Source organism: Bos grunniens, chromosome 23 (genome assembly GCF_055505025.1).
Source record: "Bos grunniens cultivar Pamir isolate PY7600 chromosome 23, Bosgru_T2T1.0, whole genome shotgun sequence".
NCBI lineage: Eukaryota > Metazoa > Chordata > Mammalia > Artiodactyla > Bovidae > Bos > Bos grunniens.
The window spans coordinates 11,415,137-11,431,880 of record NC_141187.1 but is presented as its reverse complement, the minus strand read 5'-3'; the positions used below and the strand labels follow the sequence as shown (position 1 = coordinate 11,431,880).

The 16,744-nt window shown below is 44.8% G+C and overlaps 2 protein-coding genes across 14 annotated transcripts in view; one reads left to right on the top strand and one right to left on the bottom strand.

The window, feature by feature from the left end:
- BRPF3 (bromodomain and PHD finger containing 3) overlaps positions 1–6,599 on the bottom strand; it is a 37,661-nt gene extending 31,062 nt beyond the window's left edge. For 6 of the 12 annotated variants that reach the window (XR_015153090.1, XR_015153094.1, XR_015153092.1 and 3 more), the window contains exons 1-2: positions 5,625–5,762; positions 935–2,411 (exon numbers count right to left, since the gene is read on the bottom strand). Coding sequence is in view for 4 of the 12 variants with exons in the window: in XM_086371359.1 (XP_086227485.1) it covers positions 935–2,385 (1,451 nt within the window). In the remaining 8 variants the exon portion in view is untranslated. Of the gene's footprint in view, positions 1–52; positions 77–934; positions 2,412–5,156; positions 5,338–5,624; positions 5,763–6,536 lie in introns of those variants that run through there. The other 6 variants (XR_015153091.1, XR_015153093.1, XM_086371362.1 and 3 more) reach the window with 4 other exon arrangements.
- LOC147346673 (uncharacterized) overlaps positions 5,330–16,744 on the top strand; it is a 51,820-nt gene continuing 40,405 nt past the window's right edge. For both annotated transcript variants that reach the window (XM_086371367.1, XM_086371366.1), the window contains exon 1: positions 5,330–6,589. In XM_086371367.1, coding sequence (XP_086227493.1) covers positions 5,406–6,398 — 993 coding nt within the window. In that variant the 5' untranslated portion in view covers positions 5,330–5,405 and the 3' untranslated portion in view covers positions 6,399–6,589. The remainder of the gene's footprint in view (positions 6,590–16,744) is intronic.

Here is a 16,744-nt window from a genome sequence, read left to right as displayed (position 1 = left end):
TAAGTGCTCAATAAACATCTCGTTGAATGAATAAAGGAGTGAACAACTTTACCTCCCGTGGCCGCAGTTTCTTCATCTGGGGGTGTGGGAGAAGGTGCAAGGACTACGTTAGATGAATAATTTCCAAGACTCCTTCCTGCTCTAACACTATAGTTTTTTTAATGAACATCAACAATGAGATGAGCCTCCAATGGAAAATCTTTCCTGTCTCTCGCTTCTCTGCCAAGCTCCCATCCCTCCAACAGGTCCAGATACCTCCCTGATGATTTAAAACAGGCTTGGTGGGAGCCAAAGTTTCTTAGTTATACTGCAGAACTGATCTTTCCTCTAAATCTAAAAGTTTCTTAGGAGGAAACACAACATATCTTCCCCACACAACCCTCTTATGCAAAGTCCCCATCATTCCCAGGATGGAGCTTTCTGGACAGCAGATACCCATACTGACCCTTTGAAACAGAGGTTCTCAATTGGAAGTAGTTCAATCCCCATAAGGTTACTAGAAACATATGTGGGGGACATCTGAGACTGTCACAAACATGAGGCAATTAGGGAGGGGATGCGAATGGCACTCACACAGACCAGGGATGCTAAACATCAAGAAACATATGGGATGGTCCTAATAATGAATTACCTCCTATCGAAAATGCCACTGGTGCCCTGTTGAAATATTACCTTAGACATCCCGTCGCCTGGGTTTCTAAGCAACTTAAGTGTATGTCTCACCTTGAACCAAAGGAAATACATTGCTTTGAAGGGCACAATCAAAACCACAAACCAGACTGGGTGAGCCCAAGGTCCAAAGGAGAAGTCTAAATTTGAGAGCACAGAAGAGAACAGGAATTCACCAACATTAGGGAAGGAGGTCTGGCTCAGGGCCAACACCAGCCCAAGAAGAAACCATGTGTCCCCAGGGAGACTTCCTGGGCAGGCTCACCTGTAAGAGGGTATCCGTGGGACAGTGACCATGGGGACAGTGGAGGTCATGTCTCGACCCACTTCCTCTGGCTCCTTCTTGATCCTTTGCTTCAAAGTCATCTTGTTCTTCTTGGACATTCCCTTGAGGGGGCCACCTACCCCACCCTGCCCTTCACCTTCCTCCTCCTCCTCTACCTCTTCCTTTTCTTCCTCCTCCTCACAGGCCTCCTTCAGCCCTTCCTCATCCCCTGCCTCACTCAGGCTTCCAGGAGAGTCGCCCTTCCTCCTAGCAGTGGCAGCACCAGGCGGTGAGTGGGCCTCACAGTAGGCAGTCTTGCGCACTGTGAAGATGGTGCCATTGAGGCTGGTCTCACGCATAGGCTCAATCTTCATGAAGAGCCCAGCCCTCTGTGCACACGTCACGTGGAAGGCCGTGTAGCAGTTCACCTTATGGCACTGGATGGCTGCACCTAGCCCCTTCTGCTTGCAGATATAGCAGGTTAGTTTCCAGCGGGCAGGTGGGATGTTGTCGATGCCCTCAATGGGCTCCAGAAACACGGTGTTAGCAAAGCAGACTTCAGGGATCCAGATGGCACACACCACATGGGCCCAGTGCCCATCACTGGTCTGTTTGAAGGCGCCACCCTTGTTGGGGCAGAGGACGCAATCCACAGGCCGGGAGGGAGACTGTAGGCAGCAGCGGCATAGCCACTGGCCCTCAGGGATGTAGGGGACGCCATAGCACTCCTGGTGTACAGCCAGGTTGCAGATGTCACAGAAGAGAATGACGTTGCTGTTGTGGCACTCATCATCCAGGCACACACAGCAGAAAGCATCTTCATCAATGAGTGACTGCTGGGCCCCACTACTGCGACTTTCCAGGTACGATTCCTTCTCAAGCCGGTCCACCAGCAGCTCAAAGGTGTCTGCCGACACCAAACTGTACCCATCTACTCGCCGCTTCTCGTTTACCAAGTCCAGCCAGGCGAGGTCCTCCTCATCCATGTCATACTCGACTTCTGCATCCAGATCTTCAGGTGACTTTTCAATGTAGCGGTAGTAAGCAGCAGGCAGCGGGGGTGCTTCTGGCTGACTGCCTGAGTCCACCATGCGGAAGCTGGGTTGCGGGAGGTGGAAGGAAGAGCCAGATGCATGCTTAGAGCAGGACTCCTTCTTTTTGCCCTTGGATGAGGGTTTTTTGGACTTGCCAGGGAACTGAGGCTGCTCACTGTTTTCCTTGTTACTATTGCATTCGGTGATATCCTGGGCAGTCAACTCATCCTCTGTGATGATCTTGAGTGGATCATAGATGCTAATACGATGCAGGCGTCCATCGATGTCCACTTCCACAATCCGCTGGGCCTGGGCATACGTCAGGGTCTCCCGAGTGGGTGAGCACTTCAGACTATAGGGGGATGGGGAGCGCCGGCCCTCGGCATTAGGCCGCGACTTCCGGCGAGGCTTCCTCATGGCACCTGGGAACCAATGAGACAGACCTAAGGAGAGAAGGCCAGGAGACTGAGCTGGATGGTTAGGCACGCATGCACTCATTCACCTTTCCTTCTGATCAGGTGGCCACTGAGCAAACTGGCTATTTCCTCAACCTGAACACTCTACCCTTCAGGTATCATTTACAATGGCTTGCTCCTTCACCTCTTTCAAGTCTTTCCATAACAGTGCTTCTCAGTGAGTCCCTCTCTGACCATTCTACCCAAAACTACAAATCCCTTTCCCCCATCAGTCATCTTTCATCTTGCTTTGTTTTTCACTGTTACTTACACTCACCAATTTTTGCTGTGCTATGTAATTTACCTATTTATCATGTATATTTTCTTCCTTCCACTAGAATGTGGGCTTTCCAGGTGGAACTAGTGGTAAAGAACCTGCCTGTCAATGCAGGAGATGTAAGATAGAAGAGATGCAGGTTCAATCCTTGGGCTGGGATCCCCTGGAGAAGGACATGGCAACCCACTCCAGTATTCTTGCCTGGAGAATCCTGTGGACTGAGGAGCCTGGCAGGGTACAGTCCATAGGTTCGCAAAGAGCCAGACACAACTGAAGTGACTTAGCACAGCACAGCACTAGAATGTAAGGTCCACGAGGAGAAGGATTTTTGCTTGTCTTGTTCCCTGTTGTATCTCCAACAAGTGTTAGCTGAATGAAACGAGAAACCAAACACACATGATCCCTACCCTTGAGGAGCTCTGTCTGATTGAAGGGACAGAAAAGCACAGATCACTACAGTGAAACATGGGGAGAGAGCTAACGTTCTAATAATGTACATAAGGCTGTGGGACAGCTAACTACGAAAAAAGGGGGTGGTGGTTAAGGCTTAGGAAAGGAGTAAACAAGAATAGCATCCACTTATAAGCCCTACACATAAACAGTGTAGAGCCATGAACAGTGTGGCCCCATGGGGGATCAAAAATCATAGGTCTAGAGCCCTTTCCCAATAGATCTTACCATGATCAGAAACCCTATCCCCTGATAACACTCAGGGGTGAAGGGGATGAAGGTACCTGAAATGTCTACTACATGTGGCCTAAGCACTTCAAACTACAATGTGCAGGGTATTCTCTGCAAAAGGCAGCATTCATGATCCATTGGCTAGTGCATCTCTAAGCAGAAACCCTGGAAGCTCTGGGAGTGGCCTCAAGTGGCCTATATGGGACTCTCACTGGACCCAAGGCCAAGATAATGAAGGTAATATCTGATGTAAACTCTCAATGTATCTGTTACCTCAAAGTCCCTTTCTCCCAAAATACATCGTCTACCCCTGTGCGACAAGGAGAAAGCTCTAAATTGTTCTCACATCGTTTTCTGGGATGGAGAGAATTATGACAAGCTCACAAGGAGCTGTGGTTGCAATTACTGAGGCCATCAGTGCTAGAAAAGACCTTTGAGGATATGATGCCCTGAGGTGTAAGCAGAGACTTGGAAGGCTATGAACAAGGAGATAATATTAAGGAGACAAAACAGAATCTATCACTTTGGTTGCAAGATCTACCATCTTTATAAAGTGTAGATGGTGATGATAATGTAACACACTTTTCTACAAAGCCCTTTTGCTTTTAATACTGTTCACAACTATTTTGGAAGGTAGAACAGATATCCTCATCCCCATTTTATAGATGAAGAAACAGAAGCTCAGAAAGGTATTATTCCACACAATGCTAGTAAACGATAAAGCTACAATTTAAACCCAGATCTTTTGATCTGCTCAACTCATCTCACCAGGACGTAAATACACCACAGAGATGTCATGGTCTGGTACAAAAAGAGGCTCTGAGGCAGTCCACATTGTAATCTTGGCCCAGTGTGACCCCCAAGAAAGTCACTGAATCGTTCTGTGCCCCTCTACTTCATCAGTAAAATGAAATTAATCTCTCAAGGGTTGCTACTTGTTAATAAAGTACTGTTACCATTCTTGCTCAAAATGCCTTTCAATCCCAAAGTGTGACTAAAACAAAAACAAACAAAAAACTTTACTGAGGCACAGTGCCAGGCAAGCACAAACCATATTTGGAACCAAAGGAGAGAGAATCATCACAGCAATTCTGTGCAGGTTCCAGAGACCCTTGGCCACTCCATGCCTTACAAACGCCAACTCCCTGGGGGGCAGCCCAGGCTAACGGACCTGCTTTATTACCCTCCCTCCTTCGAGGGCGTGGAGACCCCTGCAGAGTAAAAATCTACCTCAGTACAAACTCGAAATGGCCCAGAGAGCAGATGAAGCCCCTCCTTTGTCAAAGCCACGGTATATTCCCCCTCCCTACCCGCTATCCGCTACCTCCTGGGCAGCTCGTAGCTCGGGTCTCTCTCAGCCAGGCGGCAATATCTACAGAGACTTCTGCTGTTGTACCCAAGACGCTGGGGGGCAAATTCCAGAGAGGGAAGGGCTGCTGCTGAGGAAAAGGAGTCTCGCCCGCAAGGAGCTTACAGTCTAGTTTTTTGGCGGGAATTTCTCATCCCACACAGCCCTTTCCACATATACAGCTTCAAATATCTCCCAACACTCTCAGAGGTCTACCTGGCACCCCCTGAGCCCCGCCTCGCCCACTCCACACAGGTCCTCCAAGAACGAGCTTCTGCAACTAGACTGTTGCCCCTGCACCCCACACGAAATACTCATGAGACAAGGGAGAACCCCAGCTAAGGCTCCCTGCCCCTTTAAAGGGGCACCTCTTCCAGAAGAATCTTGATCCTTCAGAGGAGAAAGGAGGGAAATAACATCTCCTCACCAGAGGGGAGGGGGCGAGCGCGCCACAGACAGACTGACGCGGAGTCCGACCCTCAGACAGAGAAAGCTAGCGCCTGCGAACGAGCGGGGCAGAGGCGAGAGCCCATTGGCCGCCTCACCTACCCGTCAAGAGGAACTGGGGGGCCAAGGGACGTTCAGGGGGTGGAAATCTCCTCTGGTCTGACCAATTAGAGAGTGTGGAGGGGGCGGGGCTCGGTGGCTTGGCTTCCAGGACCGGGGGGAAAACAAGATGGCGGCTGCGGGAGGGGGTCCTCGCTTTTCAGCTCCCCCCCTCACTCGCCTTCTCCTTCCCCGCCGCCACCCTGGCTCCAGGAGAGAGCTTTCGCGCCGCCTTCGTCCCTGTCGGGAAGCCCCTCGCTTCCCTCCCCCACCCCGCTCAGTCCCTGGTCTCCGTAGGCCCTGCTGCCCTCGCCCCCGCTCCGTCCGGCCCCGCTGCCGCCCCCATTACCTCAGCCGCCGGCCCGGCCCTACCGTTCGGGACCCCTGGGCGCGGGCGGGCCAGCCGTCTAGCAGGTTGGCGCGGCCCGGGGAGCGGAGCGCGGCCTCCTCCCGCGCTGGCCTCCGCGGCCACCGCCGTGCCCCCTCCCGGCCCGCGCTGGGGCCCCGGCCCAGCCACCGCCGCCGCCGCTCCCGGGGGAGGAGGGGGAATGGAGCCGCCGCCGCCGCCGCTGCCGCCACGGAGCCCGGCCGAGGGGAGGGAGGGATCAGCCCCCAGGCAGGATCCGCCCCTCCGGCCTCCCCCCCTCCCCCCGCCACCTCCACCCCTTCCCTCGCTCCCTCTATGGCTCCGCGGGCTCTCCCGCTGAACGGGATCGAGAGCGCGAAAGAGAGGGAAAACAGGGGAGGAGAAAAAAAAAAAATCCCCCCGCCCATACCCGGCGCGGCGGCGGCGGCGGCTGAGGCGGTGCGGAGCGAAGCGCGGAGCCGCTGCCGCCACAGGGCACGGTCCCCTGCTCGGCCTCACGGTGGCGATGCGGACGCGGCAGGGGCGCCGAGCAAAGGCAGGATCTGCGCTCGCCGCAGCTCCGGTTCACCCCGGTCCGGCTCGCCTCCTTCGAGGCGAGCCCGACCAGAGAGCTGGAGGATGTTCGGATCCAACTGGGAAAGACACAAGTCCCTAACTCCTCTTAGAGGGGTTGGTCATCCCCTTCCCCCAGCCCTGCGGGGGAGGAGGCTAAGGTTTGGAGCGACAGCCCCTCTCCCCGAGCTAGAGGGTCTCTAAGCCAAGAGCAGTCATTGAAGACAAAATCGGTCTTCAGTTTTTTTGTGGTGCAGGTGCCTGCACTACTTCTAGAAAGTCGTCCCCACCCCCCACCCCCGTGTTCCAGTTCAGAGGACAAAGGTCTATCGATGTCCGTACCTTCTCCCAGTGAGGACAACCGGGGAAGACCTGCCTGCCTCTCTTGTGTACAGGTGAGCGTCTTATTCCCCACAAGACATCCTTTATAAGAATCAGACCTGACTTTTCGCTGTGCCCCGTCCTCTCCCTTCTGGGTTTTAAAAAGCGTAAAGTTTGACAGTCTTACTTAAGGACGTCTGGTAACTCATTTGTCACCATAGACACGGGAAACACTCTTCTTATACCTGATTTGTATAGGAGTCGGTTAATTTAATGCAAAGGCCGTTTTCTAATAGATGTTCGGCAAGTGGCAGCTTCAGACTCTCAGGTTTCAGTAATCAGCCCGGCTTTTGGTTTCGTATATAAATTTAAGAAAAGGGCGCGTTTGCCACCCCTCTTTTGCCTATAAATTGGAAAGCTTACCGCATATGACTGAAGTCTTAAGCACCAATATTTAACTATGTTTATAAAGGGTGTATGGATAGACTGCCTTTAAATGTGAAGATGAATGACATGTTTTGAAAGCGATACCTCTGCCCGCGCTCGTGGTGTAGCTTGGTAAGACTCACAGTTTCTTGCTTGGTTCTGATGATCAACAACACAGATTGTAGAGTCAGAGGATGAAGAATAAAGGCTTTAGGACCCAAATCTTCCAAATGTTTGAACTGAACAAACTGCTACTTTTGAAGTATAGATGTTTATCATTCTGAGGAATTTAAACATTGTGTTTTGAATTTGAAAGTTTGATTAAAAGTAAAGAAGCTCATTTGTATAACAAAGATAGTACCTTCTGGCAAAGTAATAGCAAAAATACTTTAACCTTTTTTTTCTTTTCAAGAAAAAGGGAGTGGCTTGTGAAGCTAACTAAGCAAGGGCAGGGCATTGTTTTGAAAGCTGTGACGGTAAAATAGTATGAATTAACGTCAAGTGTTTTAAGGCTAGGGGGAATAATCATTTGGAGGGGAAATGTGGAAAAAAGATGATTGATTGTAGAAAGGAAAGCCCCAGAGACAAGAGAATATTACAATTACTTTTAGTTAAAGAATAAAGAAGGCTAATAGAAGCAAGAACACTGAATTTCATTCCTTGTTCTTTTAAAATATGAAATATGACCATTTCTACATATAACTAGTAACTTTTATTTCTTGATAGATGTTCTCATTTTATTTAGTACAATTCTCATTGGTGTGATTGGGAGCTAACTTTTTCCACTAAAGTTAATGAAAAATACTTTGAGGAAAATGTATTTAAATGATTTTAAATGCTGTTGAAAATGCACTGTTAAGCTGTTACATATAATTTCCAGGTTTTTCTATTCAAAGATTTCATAGAAGACCTTATTCAGCCTAAATGTTTCTTTTCTATTTTCAACTTCCACTTTCTTAATGGTAACATTACAGTTGTCCTCACTTATATTTTTGACATTTGGAATTGGTTTCTGTTAGTATAACTGCATATGTAACTAGTTCACTGTGATGTAATTTTAAATGTAATGTGGGACAATTATGTCATTAAAAACAAATTTGGAACATGTATCAAAAATTCCAGAGGCGCTAAATTTAATTCACTTTAATCTTTAGCTATTATGAAGTGTTTAAATTCACCAGCCCTTGGCCTTTCCATTAAACCATACAGCAATTAAGTTCAACAGACAGAGGCACAGACCTTTGATTCCCAATAGCAGTTTTTAAAATCCTCCATTTTTTAAGTAGAGACTAACTTAATTTTGAGTAGGAGATTGTTTTACCACTTAGACCCAAAAAGGGAACCATGAATACAAAAAGTTTCCCTTTAATTTTTTCTTCCAGCATCTCAGGATATCTTGTCAACAATTTACTATTATCATTAGTTTACTGAGGCAAGAAACCTCTGAAGGGTCAGATACAATACCTACTGGATTAATGAAATGTATATGAATAAAAGAGAATAGACTTTGATTGTTAAATTATTTTTAATAGAATATTCTTTCTTTAGACCTTGGCCAAAAAGTTCTAAAACATAAGTAGGAAGAATATGAGAGGTTGGAATCATTGTGATAGTTTTATGCTGTGATGAAAATGCTTTCTAAGAATATATTCTTAGAAAAAGGAAAAAAAATAGCTGTGCTAACAACAAGCTTTAAACTGAATACCACACCCTCTAAATTTAATTGCATTCATTTATTCCTATAACAGACATTTATTGGACACCTCCTCTGGGTCCAACACTGTAAAAGTTGCTTTGGAAACTAATGACAAAATTTCAACCTATAAAGGGCACAGTGATCATATGTAAACATGGAGTCTGGTTTTTTTTTCCCCTTAAGTAGTATGCGATCAAGATGGTAGCTAGAAATAATTAGAAAATAAATGCAGGAGAAATTAGATAAAGCAGTGAGCAGTGTAGGGCTACTACTATTCAAATGAAGGATAGACTTCTTTTAGCCTGGTTCTAAATAGTGATGGATGTGACTTGGTGAAAAGAATATAGAATGACGTTATTAGATTGGTGCCAGGGCAGCCCAGGCAAAGGGACAATATGCAGGAAATAATAAGGAAATTATCCTTGCTGGTCTTTATGGGGAAGATGTTAAGAGAGAAAAAGTTGAATTGGATATGAGATACGGCAAGGGTATCAGTTCAGTTCAGTCGTTCAGTCCTGTCTGACTCTTTTTGACCCCAGCAATTGCGGCACGCCAGGCCTCCCTGTCCATCATCAACTCCCGAAGTTCACCCAAACTCTTGTCCATCGAGTCGGTGATGCCATCCAGCCATCTCATCCTCCATCGTCCCCTTCTCCTCCCACCCCCAATCCCTCCCAGCATCAGAATCTTTTCCAATGAGTCAACTCTTCGCATGAGGTGGCCAAAGTATTGGAGTTTCAGCTTTAGCATCAGTCCTTCCAAAGAACACCCAGGATTGATCTCCTTTAGAATGGACTGGTTGGATCTCCTTGCAGTCCAAGGGACTCTCAAGAGTCTTCTCCAACACCACAGTTCAAAAGCATCAATTCTTCGGCGCTCAGCTTTCTTCACAGTCCAACTCTCACATCCATACATGACCACTGGAAAAACCATAGCCTTGACCAGATGGAACTTTGTTGGCAAAGTAATGCTTTTGAATATGCTACCTAGGTTGGTCATAACTTTCCTTCCAAGGAGTAAGCATCTTTTAATTTCATGGCTGCAATCACCATCTGCAGTGATTTTGGAGCCCCCAAAAATAAAGTCTGACACTGTTTCCACTGTTTCATCTATTTCCCTGAAGTGATGGGACCAGATACCATGATCTTCATTTTCTGAATGTTGAGCTTTAAGCCAACTTTTTCACCATCCTCTTTCACTTTCATCAAGAGGCTTTTGAGTTCCTCTTCACTTTCTGCCATAAGGGTGGTGTCATCTGCATATCTGAGGTTATTGATATTTTTCCTGGCAATCTTGATTCCAGCTTGTGCTTCCTCCAGTCCAGCGTTTCTCATGGTGTACTCTGCATATAAATTAAATAAGCAGGGTGACAGTATACAGCCTTGAAGTACTCCTTTTCCTATTTGGAACCAGTCTGTTGTTCCATGTCCAGTTCTAACTGTTGCTTCCTGACCTGCATATAGGTTTCTCAAGAAGCAGGTCAGGTGGTCTGGTATTCCCATCTCTTTCAGAGTTTTCCACAGTTTATTGTGATCCACACAGTCAAAGGCTTTGGCATAGTCAATAAAACAGAAATAGATGTTTTTCCAGAACTCTCTTGCTTTTTCGATGATCTAGTGGATGTTGGCAATTTTATCTCTGGTTCCTCTGCCTTTTCTAGGGATAATAAAAATAATAGCTAACACTTACTTGCAAGGTACTGTGCTTAGCGCTTTACATACATATTATTTAATATCTTCATTGAACTTAGAAAACAAACTAGTTCAATTAATAAAGGAAATCTATTGATTCTCATAACCAGAAAGTCCAGGGGGCATCTGGTTTTAGGTAAGGTCAAGTCAAGAAATTCAGATTATGTCATTGGGACATAGTCTCTTGCAGTGTCTCAGCTAGCCTGAACTAATAGCTATAGCCAAAAGGACATGATACTCTGATGAGGCTGTGGTCATTGTTCACTACCAGAACCAGAGGACCTAGGCACGAGATAATTCTCCAAACAGATAGTGGCCACTTCTAGAAAATAGGTCCAATATGCTTGCTGTATCTCATTTATCAATCTGTAACTCTATGAAATTATTATCATGGTTCCCCATTACACACAAAATAAACTAGAGCAGGCAAAGTATTAGGTAAACTAGGAGGAATTTGCTGTAGATAATTAGGTGATGTGAAAATAAAAGGATACTAACCAGAGTGGTGGAAGAGATGGTAGAAAAAGAGGAGGGAAAGGAAGGGTCAAATCAGAAGACAAACCAACAGTTTTTTTGAATGATTGGACATAGGAACAAAGAAGATCAAAGATGAATCTAAGAGAAAAAAGGAGGAATCTAAACTCAAATTTAGGAGGTTTTGACAATGCTGGTAGGGTCATTGCAAAGTAAGAGATGGCAAAGTGTTACTCAGGAGTTCCTTTTGGGTCTGAGGGTCTGAGGATTGAGGAAATGATGTCAGCTCAAGTTCTCTGGAGCCTTTTTTAGTGACACTAAAATACATATTCATTCAGTAATTATCTGTGAGCTGCAGGTAAGGTTCTGTTTTATGCCTGTGAAGAGTACAAAGGTGAAAAGGCTACACTCTCACACTTGAAGTCACTTAAAACCTAATCACAGGAATAAAACAAGTATATTAATAACCAGAACATTCAATAGCATGTAAGCACCTCAGGTGAGATGCAAGCAAAGTGGCATGAGAGATATGAGAGAGAAGAGGGGACGGCTCTATGAAAAAGGTGCCAGTTGAGCTCCACCTTAGAGCTTGGGTTCAGTGTTAACTGGGAGGATGGTAGAGGGTGTGTGATCTAGGCTAAACACCAGCATGAGCAGAGAAAGATGAGATACCACAATATTGATTCAAGGAATAGTGGGTTACCCTGTTTGATCAAAAATGGGAGGTATGACAGTAAAGACCCCATGGAAGGATAAAACAGAATCAGAACATAGAGTCTGTTATGTAGGGAACTGGATGTGAGGGGCAGTGGTTCCTCATGATTTTTAGAACAAGGAAATGGTTTGACTAATTCATGCTTTAAGATCCAGTCAGGCAAGAGAGTATGATACAATATGGTTTAAATTATCCAGCTAGTATGGCTCACATTATCCTCTCGACTTGAATTCTGGCTGGAACCTTTTACCGTATACTTAGTGAAATACTAACCCACAAACCTGAAAGTAAAAAGTATGTGGCAAGAGTAAATTGTTCAGCCTGATTTAATGTCCTTTCGTTTTAGCCTTTGATTAGCATTTCTGTTAAGTCCTAAACATTCTCTAAATTTTAACGTACTTGTTTTTGGCCATGCTGGGTCTTTGTTGCTGTGTGTGGGCTTTCTGTAGTTGCGGTGAGAGTAGAGGGGCTCCTTTCTGGTTGCACTGTGTGGGCTTCTCATTGCAGTGGCTTCTCTTGTGGAGCCCGGGCCCTAGGCATGCAGGCCCAGTAGCTGTGGCTCACGGACTTAGTTGCCCTGCAGCGTGTGAAATCTTCCTGGAGCAGGGATCGAACCCCTGCGTTGGCAGGCAAACTCCCAACCACTGGGCCACCGGGGAAGCCCAGGTCCTAAACTTATAATCGTGTGAAATCAGGACACCATAAAATATGTTATTTCCATATTTTAACAAAAGAAAAGGGTCAGTACCCTGCAAGTAGCCACCTACTTGGTATAATTTTTCTAAAGAGAAAATACACAAAAATAATAGCTCTTAAATAATAATAACAATAACATCTACCAAACCATAATCTACATTTTAACAAAATCCCTCTGGGTGATTCATATGTGTGATGATTAATTTTGTGTGTCCACTTAATTGGGCTAAGGGATAACTGGTAAAACTGGTTGTCTGTGAAGGTGTTTCTGGAAGAGATTAGCATTTTAAATGCTAGACTGAGTAAAGAAGATCACCCCTACTAAAGGGGATGGGCATCATCCAATCTGTTGAGGGCCTGACTAGGACCAAAAGGTAAAGGAAGGTTGCATTTGCCCTCTGGCTGAGCTGGGACATTATCTTCAGCCCTTGGACATTGGTGGTCCTAGCTCCCACGCCTTTGGACTTGGCTGAATCATACCAACAGCTGTCCTGGTTCTCCAGCTTGCAGATGACAGATCATGGAACTTCTTGGCCTCTGTAATTACTTGAACCAATTCCTATAATATCTATTAGTTCTGTTTCTCTGCAGAACTCTAACTAATACAATGTGCATATTAAAGTTAAGTAGCAGTGGATTAGAGGACATCTGATAATCCCAGGATTAAAGTGTGTTAAGGTCCTTGCATTGTCTGGGGAAAGGGAAAAAGCTCAAGGGTTAATATTTGCCTTTGATTAGTCAAGATTATCTGTTGTAATGTATGATTCCATATATTTGAAATTCTTGAAAATGCAGACTAATCTGTAGTGTCAGAAAGCAGATTGGTGGCTACCTGGAGGTAGAGGAGAGGACTGACTATAAAAGGGACATGTGAGAACGTTTGGAGTGTTGGAAACATTCTATAAGTTGATTGTGGTGATTGAGAAACATTGGTCAGAAGTTATCAACCTCCTGGATAGCCATAATGTATTTTACATAAATTGTACCACAATTAAGTTGATTAAAAAAAAAAAAAAGACTACCTGTTGTAATGTTTTTGTTGTTGTTGTTTAGTCACTAAATTGTGTCCGACTCTTTTGCTACCCCGTGGACTATAGTCCACCAGCTCCATTGTCCATGAGATTTCCCAGGCAAGAATACTGGAATGGGTTGCCATTTCCTTCTTCATGGGAATCTTCCTGACTCAGGGGTCTAACCTGCATCTCCTGCTTGTCAGACGGAAACCCTGTAATGTTTAGACTAACCATTAAAAGAATGAAAAAAAGAAAATATAACTCACAAACGAGTAGAGAGGAAAACAGGAATAATACATATTCAACCAATTTAAAGGAAGAAAAAGGAACATAAATAAGCAATAAGAACAAAAATAAGTAATAAGATGTTGGCAGATATTATATAAACTGTAGAAGGAACCAGGCTACAATGAGAGGGACATTTGGGGGAAAGTTTAATCATAGATGGTTAAAATGTGTGGATTGAGCACATGCATTTACCTCAGAAATTCACTTAATGTGTTAGTAAAGCATTAAAAAAAAACCCTGCAAGATAATAAAGTCCATAAAAACAAAAAGAAGAGAGGAAAGAAACAACAGCAGATGAGAACTGTCAATAAAATTTTGGAGAATGGAAGAAGACGGATGAAATAAGAAAGCTAAAGCATAAGTCTACAAAAAGAACTGGTAAAAATCAGCTGATTGACATTAGACCCACTGGAAAGGCTTAGAAGTAGGAAACTGCAGTGATTCTGAAGAACTGTGTGTGCTGGGTGAGGGAGGTGGTAGTGAGGTGTTGGTAATGGTTTGGAGAGCAGGCCCAAAAGTAGGATTGGCTGAAAAATCTATTGAAAGGGTGGTTAGATGCCACCAGATCTCCCCAGGACTCCTTGGAGATTTGCCATCTCAGAAAATTGAACTAAGGAGATCTGGACTTGGGGATTCCAGGCACCAATGAGGGCAGAGACCAAGTGCCGTTCTGAAAATGGCAGTTAGAATGGTACTCTACATACTGAATGATGAGACACCCCTCCCCACCTCCTTTCACTTCTCAGGGCTGATAAAGAGGAAGGGGAAAGCTGATAGAAATTGATGGCATCTGGTGGTCCAGAAGGGGGCTGAGAAAAAAATCCCCTGAAAATGTTTTTAGTCAGTTTATCCTTTCAAGTGAGGAATTGAAAAAAATGCTTTCATAAGATCAAAATCTTCAGTGGCCCAGCCTCTTCCCAGACCTCACATTTTAGAACACTGGGAGCCAAGTGTATATTAGAATCTTGCTATTCAGATTGTTGTCCAAGAACCAGTAGTACTGGCATCATCCCTGGGAGGTGGTTAGAAACACTGACTCTCAGGCCCCACTCCAGACCTACCAAACCAAAACCTGCATTTCAGCTAGATTCCCCCAGGTGATTTATATGCACGTTAAAGTTTGAGAAGCAGTAGGTTAAAGGATATTAGAGAATTCCAGTATTCCTCTCTGAAAATAAAGTCCTATTTACTAATGTTTATGGAGGAACACAGTAATCCAAGTCTATGCCCCAACCAGTAACGCTGAAGAAGCTGAAGTTGAACGGTTCTATGAAGACCTACAAGACCTTTTAGAACTAACACCCAAAAAAGATGTCCTTTTCATTATAGGGGACTGGAATGCAAAAGTAGGAAGTCAAGAAACACCTGGAGTAACAGGCAAATTTGGCCTTGGAATACGGAATGAAGCAGGGCAAAGACTAATAGAGTTTTGCCAAGAAAATGCACTGGTCATAGCAAACACCCTCTTCCAACAACACAAGAGAAGACTCTATACATGGACATCACCAGATGGTCCACACAGAAATCAGATTGATTCTATTCTTTGCAGCCAAAGATGGAGAAGCTCTATACAGTCAGCAAAAACAAGACCAGGAGCTGACTGTGGCTCAGACCATGAACTCCTTATTGCCAAATTGAGAGTTAAATTGAAGAAAGTAGGGAAAACCACTAGACCATTCAGGTATGACCTAAATCAAATCCCTGATGATTATACAGTGGAAGTGAGAAATAGATTTAAGAGCCTAGATGTGATCGATAGAGTGCCTGATGAACTATGGACTGAGGTTCGTGACAATGTACAGGAGACAGGGATCAAGACCATTCCCATAGAAAAGAAATGCAAAAAAGCAAAATGGCTGTCTGGGGAGGCCTTACAAATAGCTGTGAAAAGAAGAGAAGTGAAAAGCAAAGGAGAAAAGGAAAGATATAAACATCTGAATGCAGAGTTCCAAAGAATAGCAAAAAGAGATAAGAAAGCCTTCCTCAGTGATCAATGCAAAGAAATAGAGGAAAACAACAGAATGGGAAAGACTAGGGATCTCTTCAAGAAAATCAGAGATACCAAAGGAACATTTCATGCAAAGATGGGCTCGATAAAGGACAGAAATGGTATGGACCTAACAGAAGCAGAAGATATTTAAGAAGAGGTGGCAAGAATACACAGAAGAACTGTACAAAAAAGATCTTCATGACCCAGATAATCACGATGGTATGATCACTGACCTAGAGCCAGACATCCTGGAATGTGAAGTCAAGTGGGCCTTAGACAGCATCACTACGAACGAAGCTAGTGGAGGTGATGGAATTCCAGTTGAGCTATTCCAAATCCTGAAAGATGATGCTGTGAAAGTGCTGCACTCAATATGCCAGCAAATTTGGAAAACTCAGCAGTGGCCACAGGACTTGAAAAGCTCAGTTTTCATTCCAATCCCAAAGAAAGGCAATGCCAAAGAATGCTCAAACTACCACACAATTGCACTCATCTCACACGCTAGTAAAGTAATGCTCAAAATTCTCCAAGCCAGGCTTCAGCAATATGTGAACCGTGAACTTCCTGATGTTCAAGCTGGTTTTAGAAAAGGCAGAGGAATCAGAGATCAAATTGCCAACAGCCGCTGGATCATCGAAAAAGCAAGAGAGTTCCAGAAAAACATCTATTTCTGCTTTATTGACTATGCCAAAGCCTTTGACTGTGTGGATCATAATAAACTGTGGAAAACTCTGAAAGAGATGGGAATACCAGACCACCTGATCTGCCTCTTGAGAAATGTGTGTGCAGGTCAGGAAGCAACAGTTAGAACTGGACATGGAACAACAGACTGGTTCCAAATAGGAAAAGGAGTTCGTCAAGGCTGTATATTGTCACCCTGTTTATTTAACTTATATGCAGAGTACATCATGAGAGATGCTGGACTGGAAGAAACACAAGCTGGAATCAAGATTGCCGGGAGAAATATCAATAACCTCAGATATGCAGATGACACCACCCTTATGGCAGAAAGTGAAGAGGAACTCAAAAGCCTCTTGATGAAAGTGAAAGAGGAGAGTGAAAAAGTTGGCTTAAAGCTCAACATTCAGAAAACAAAGATCATGGCATCCGGTCCTATCACTTCATGGGAAATAGATGGGGAAACAGTGGAAACAGTGTCAGACTTTATTTTTCTGGGCTCCAAAATCACTGCAGATGGTGACTGCAGCCATGAAATTAAAAGACGCTTACTCCTTGGAAG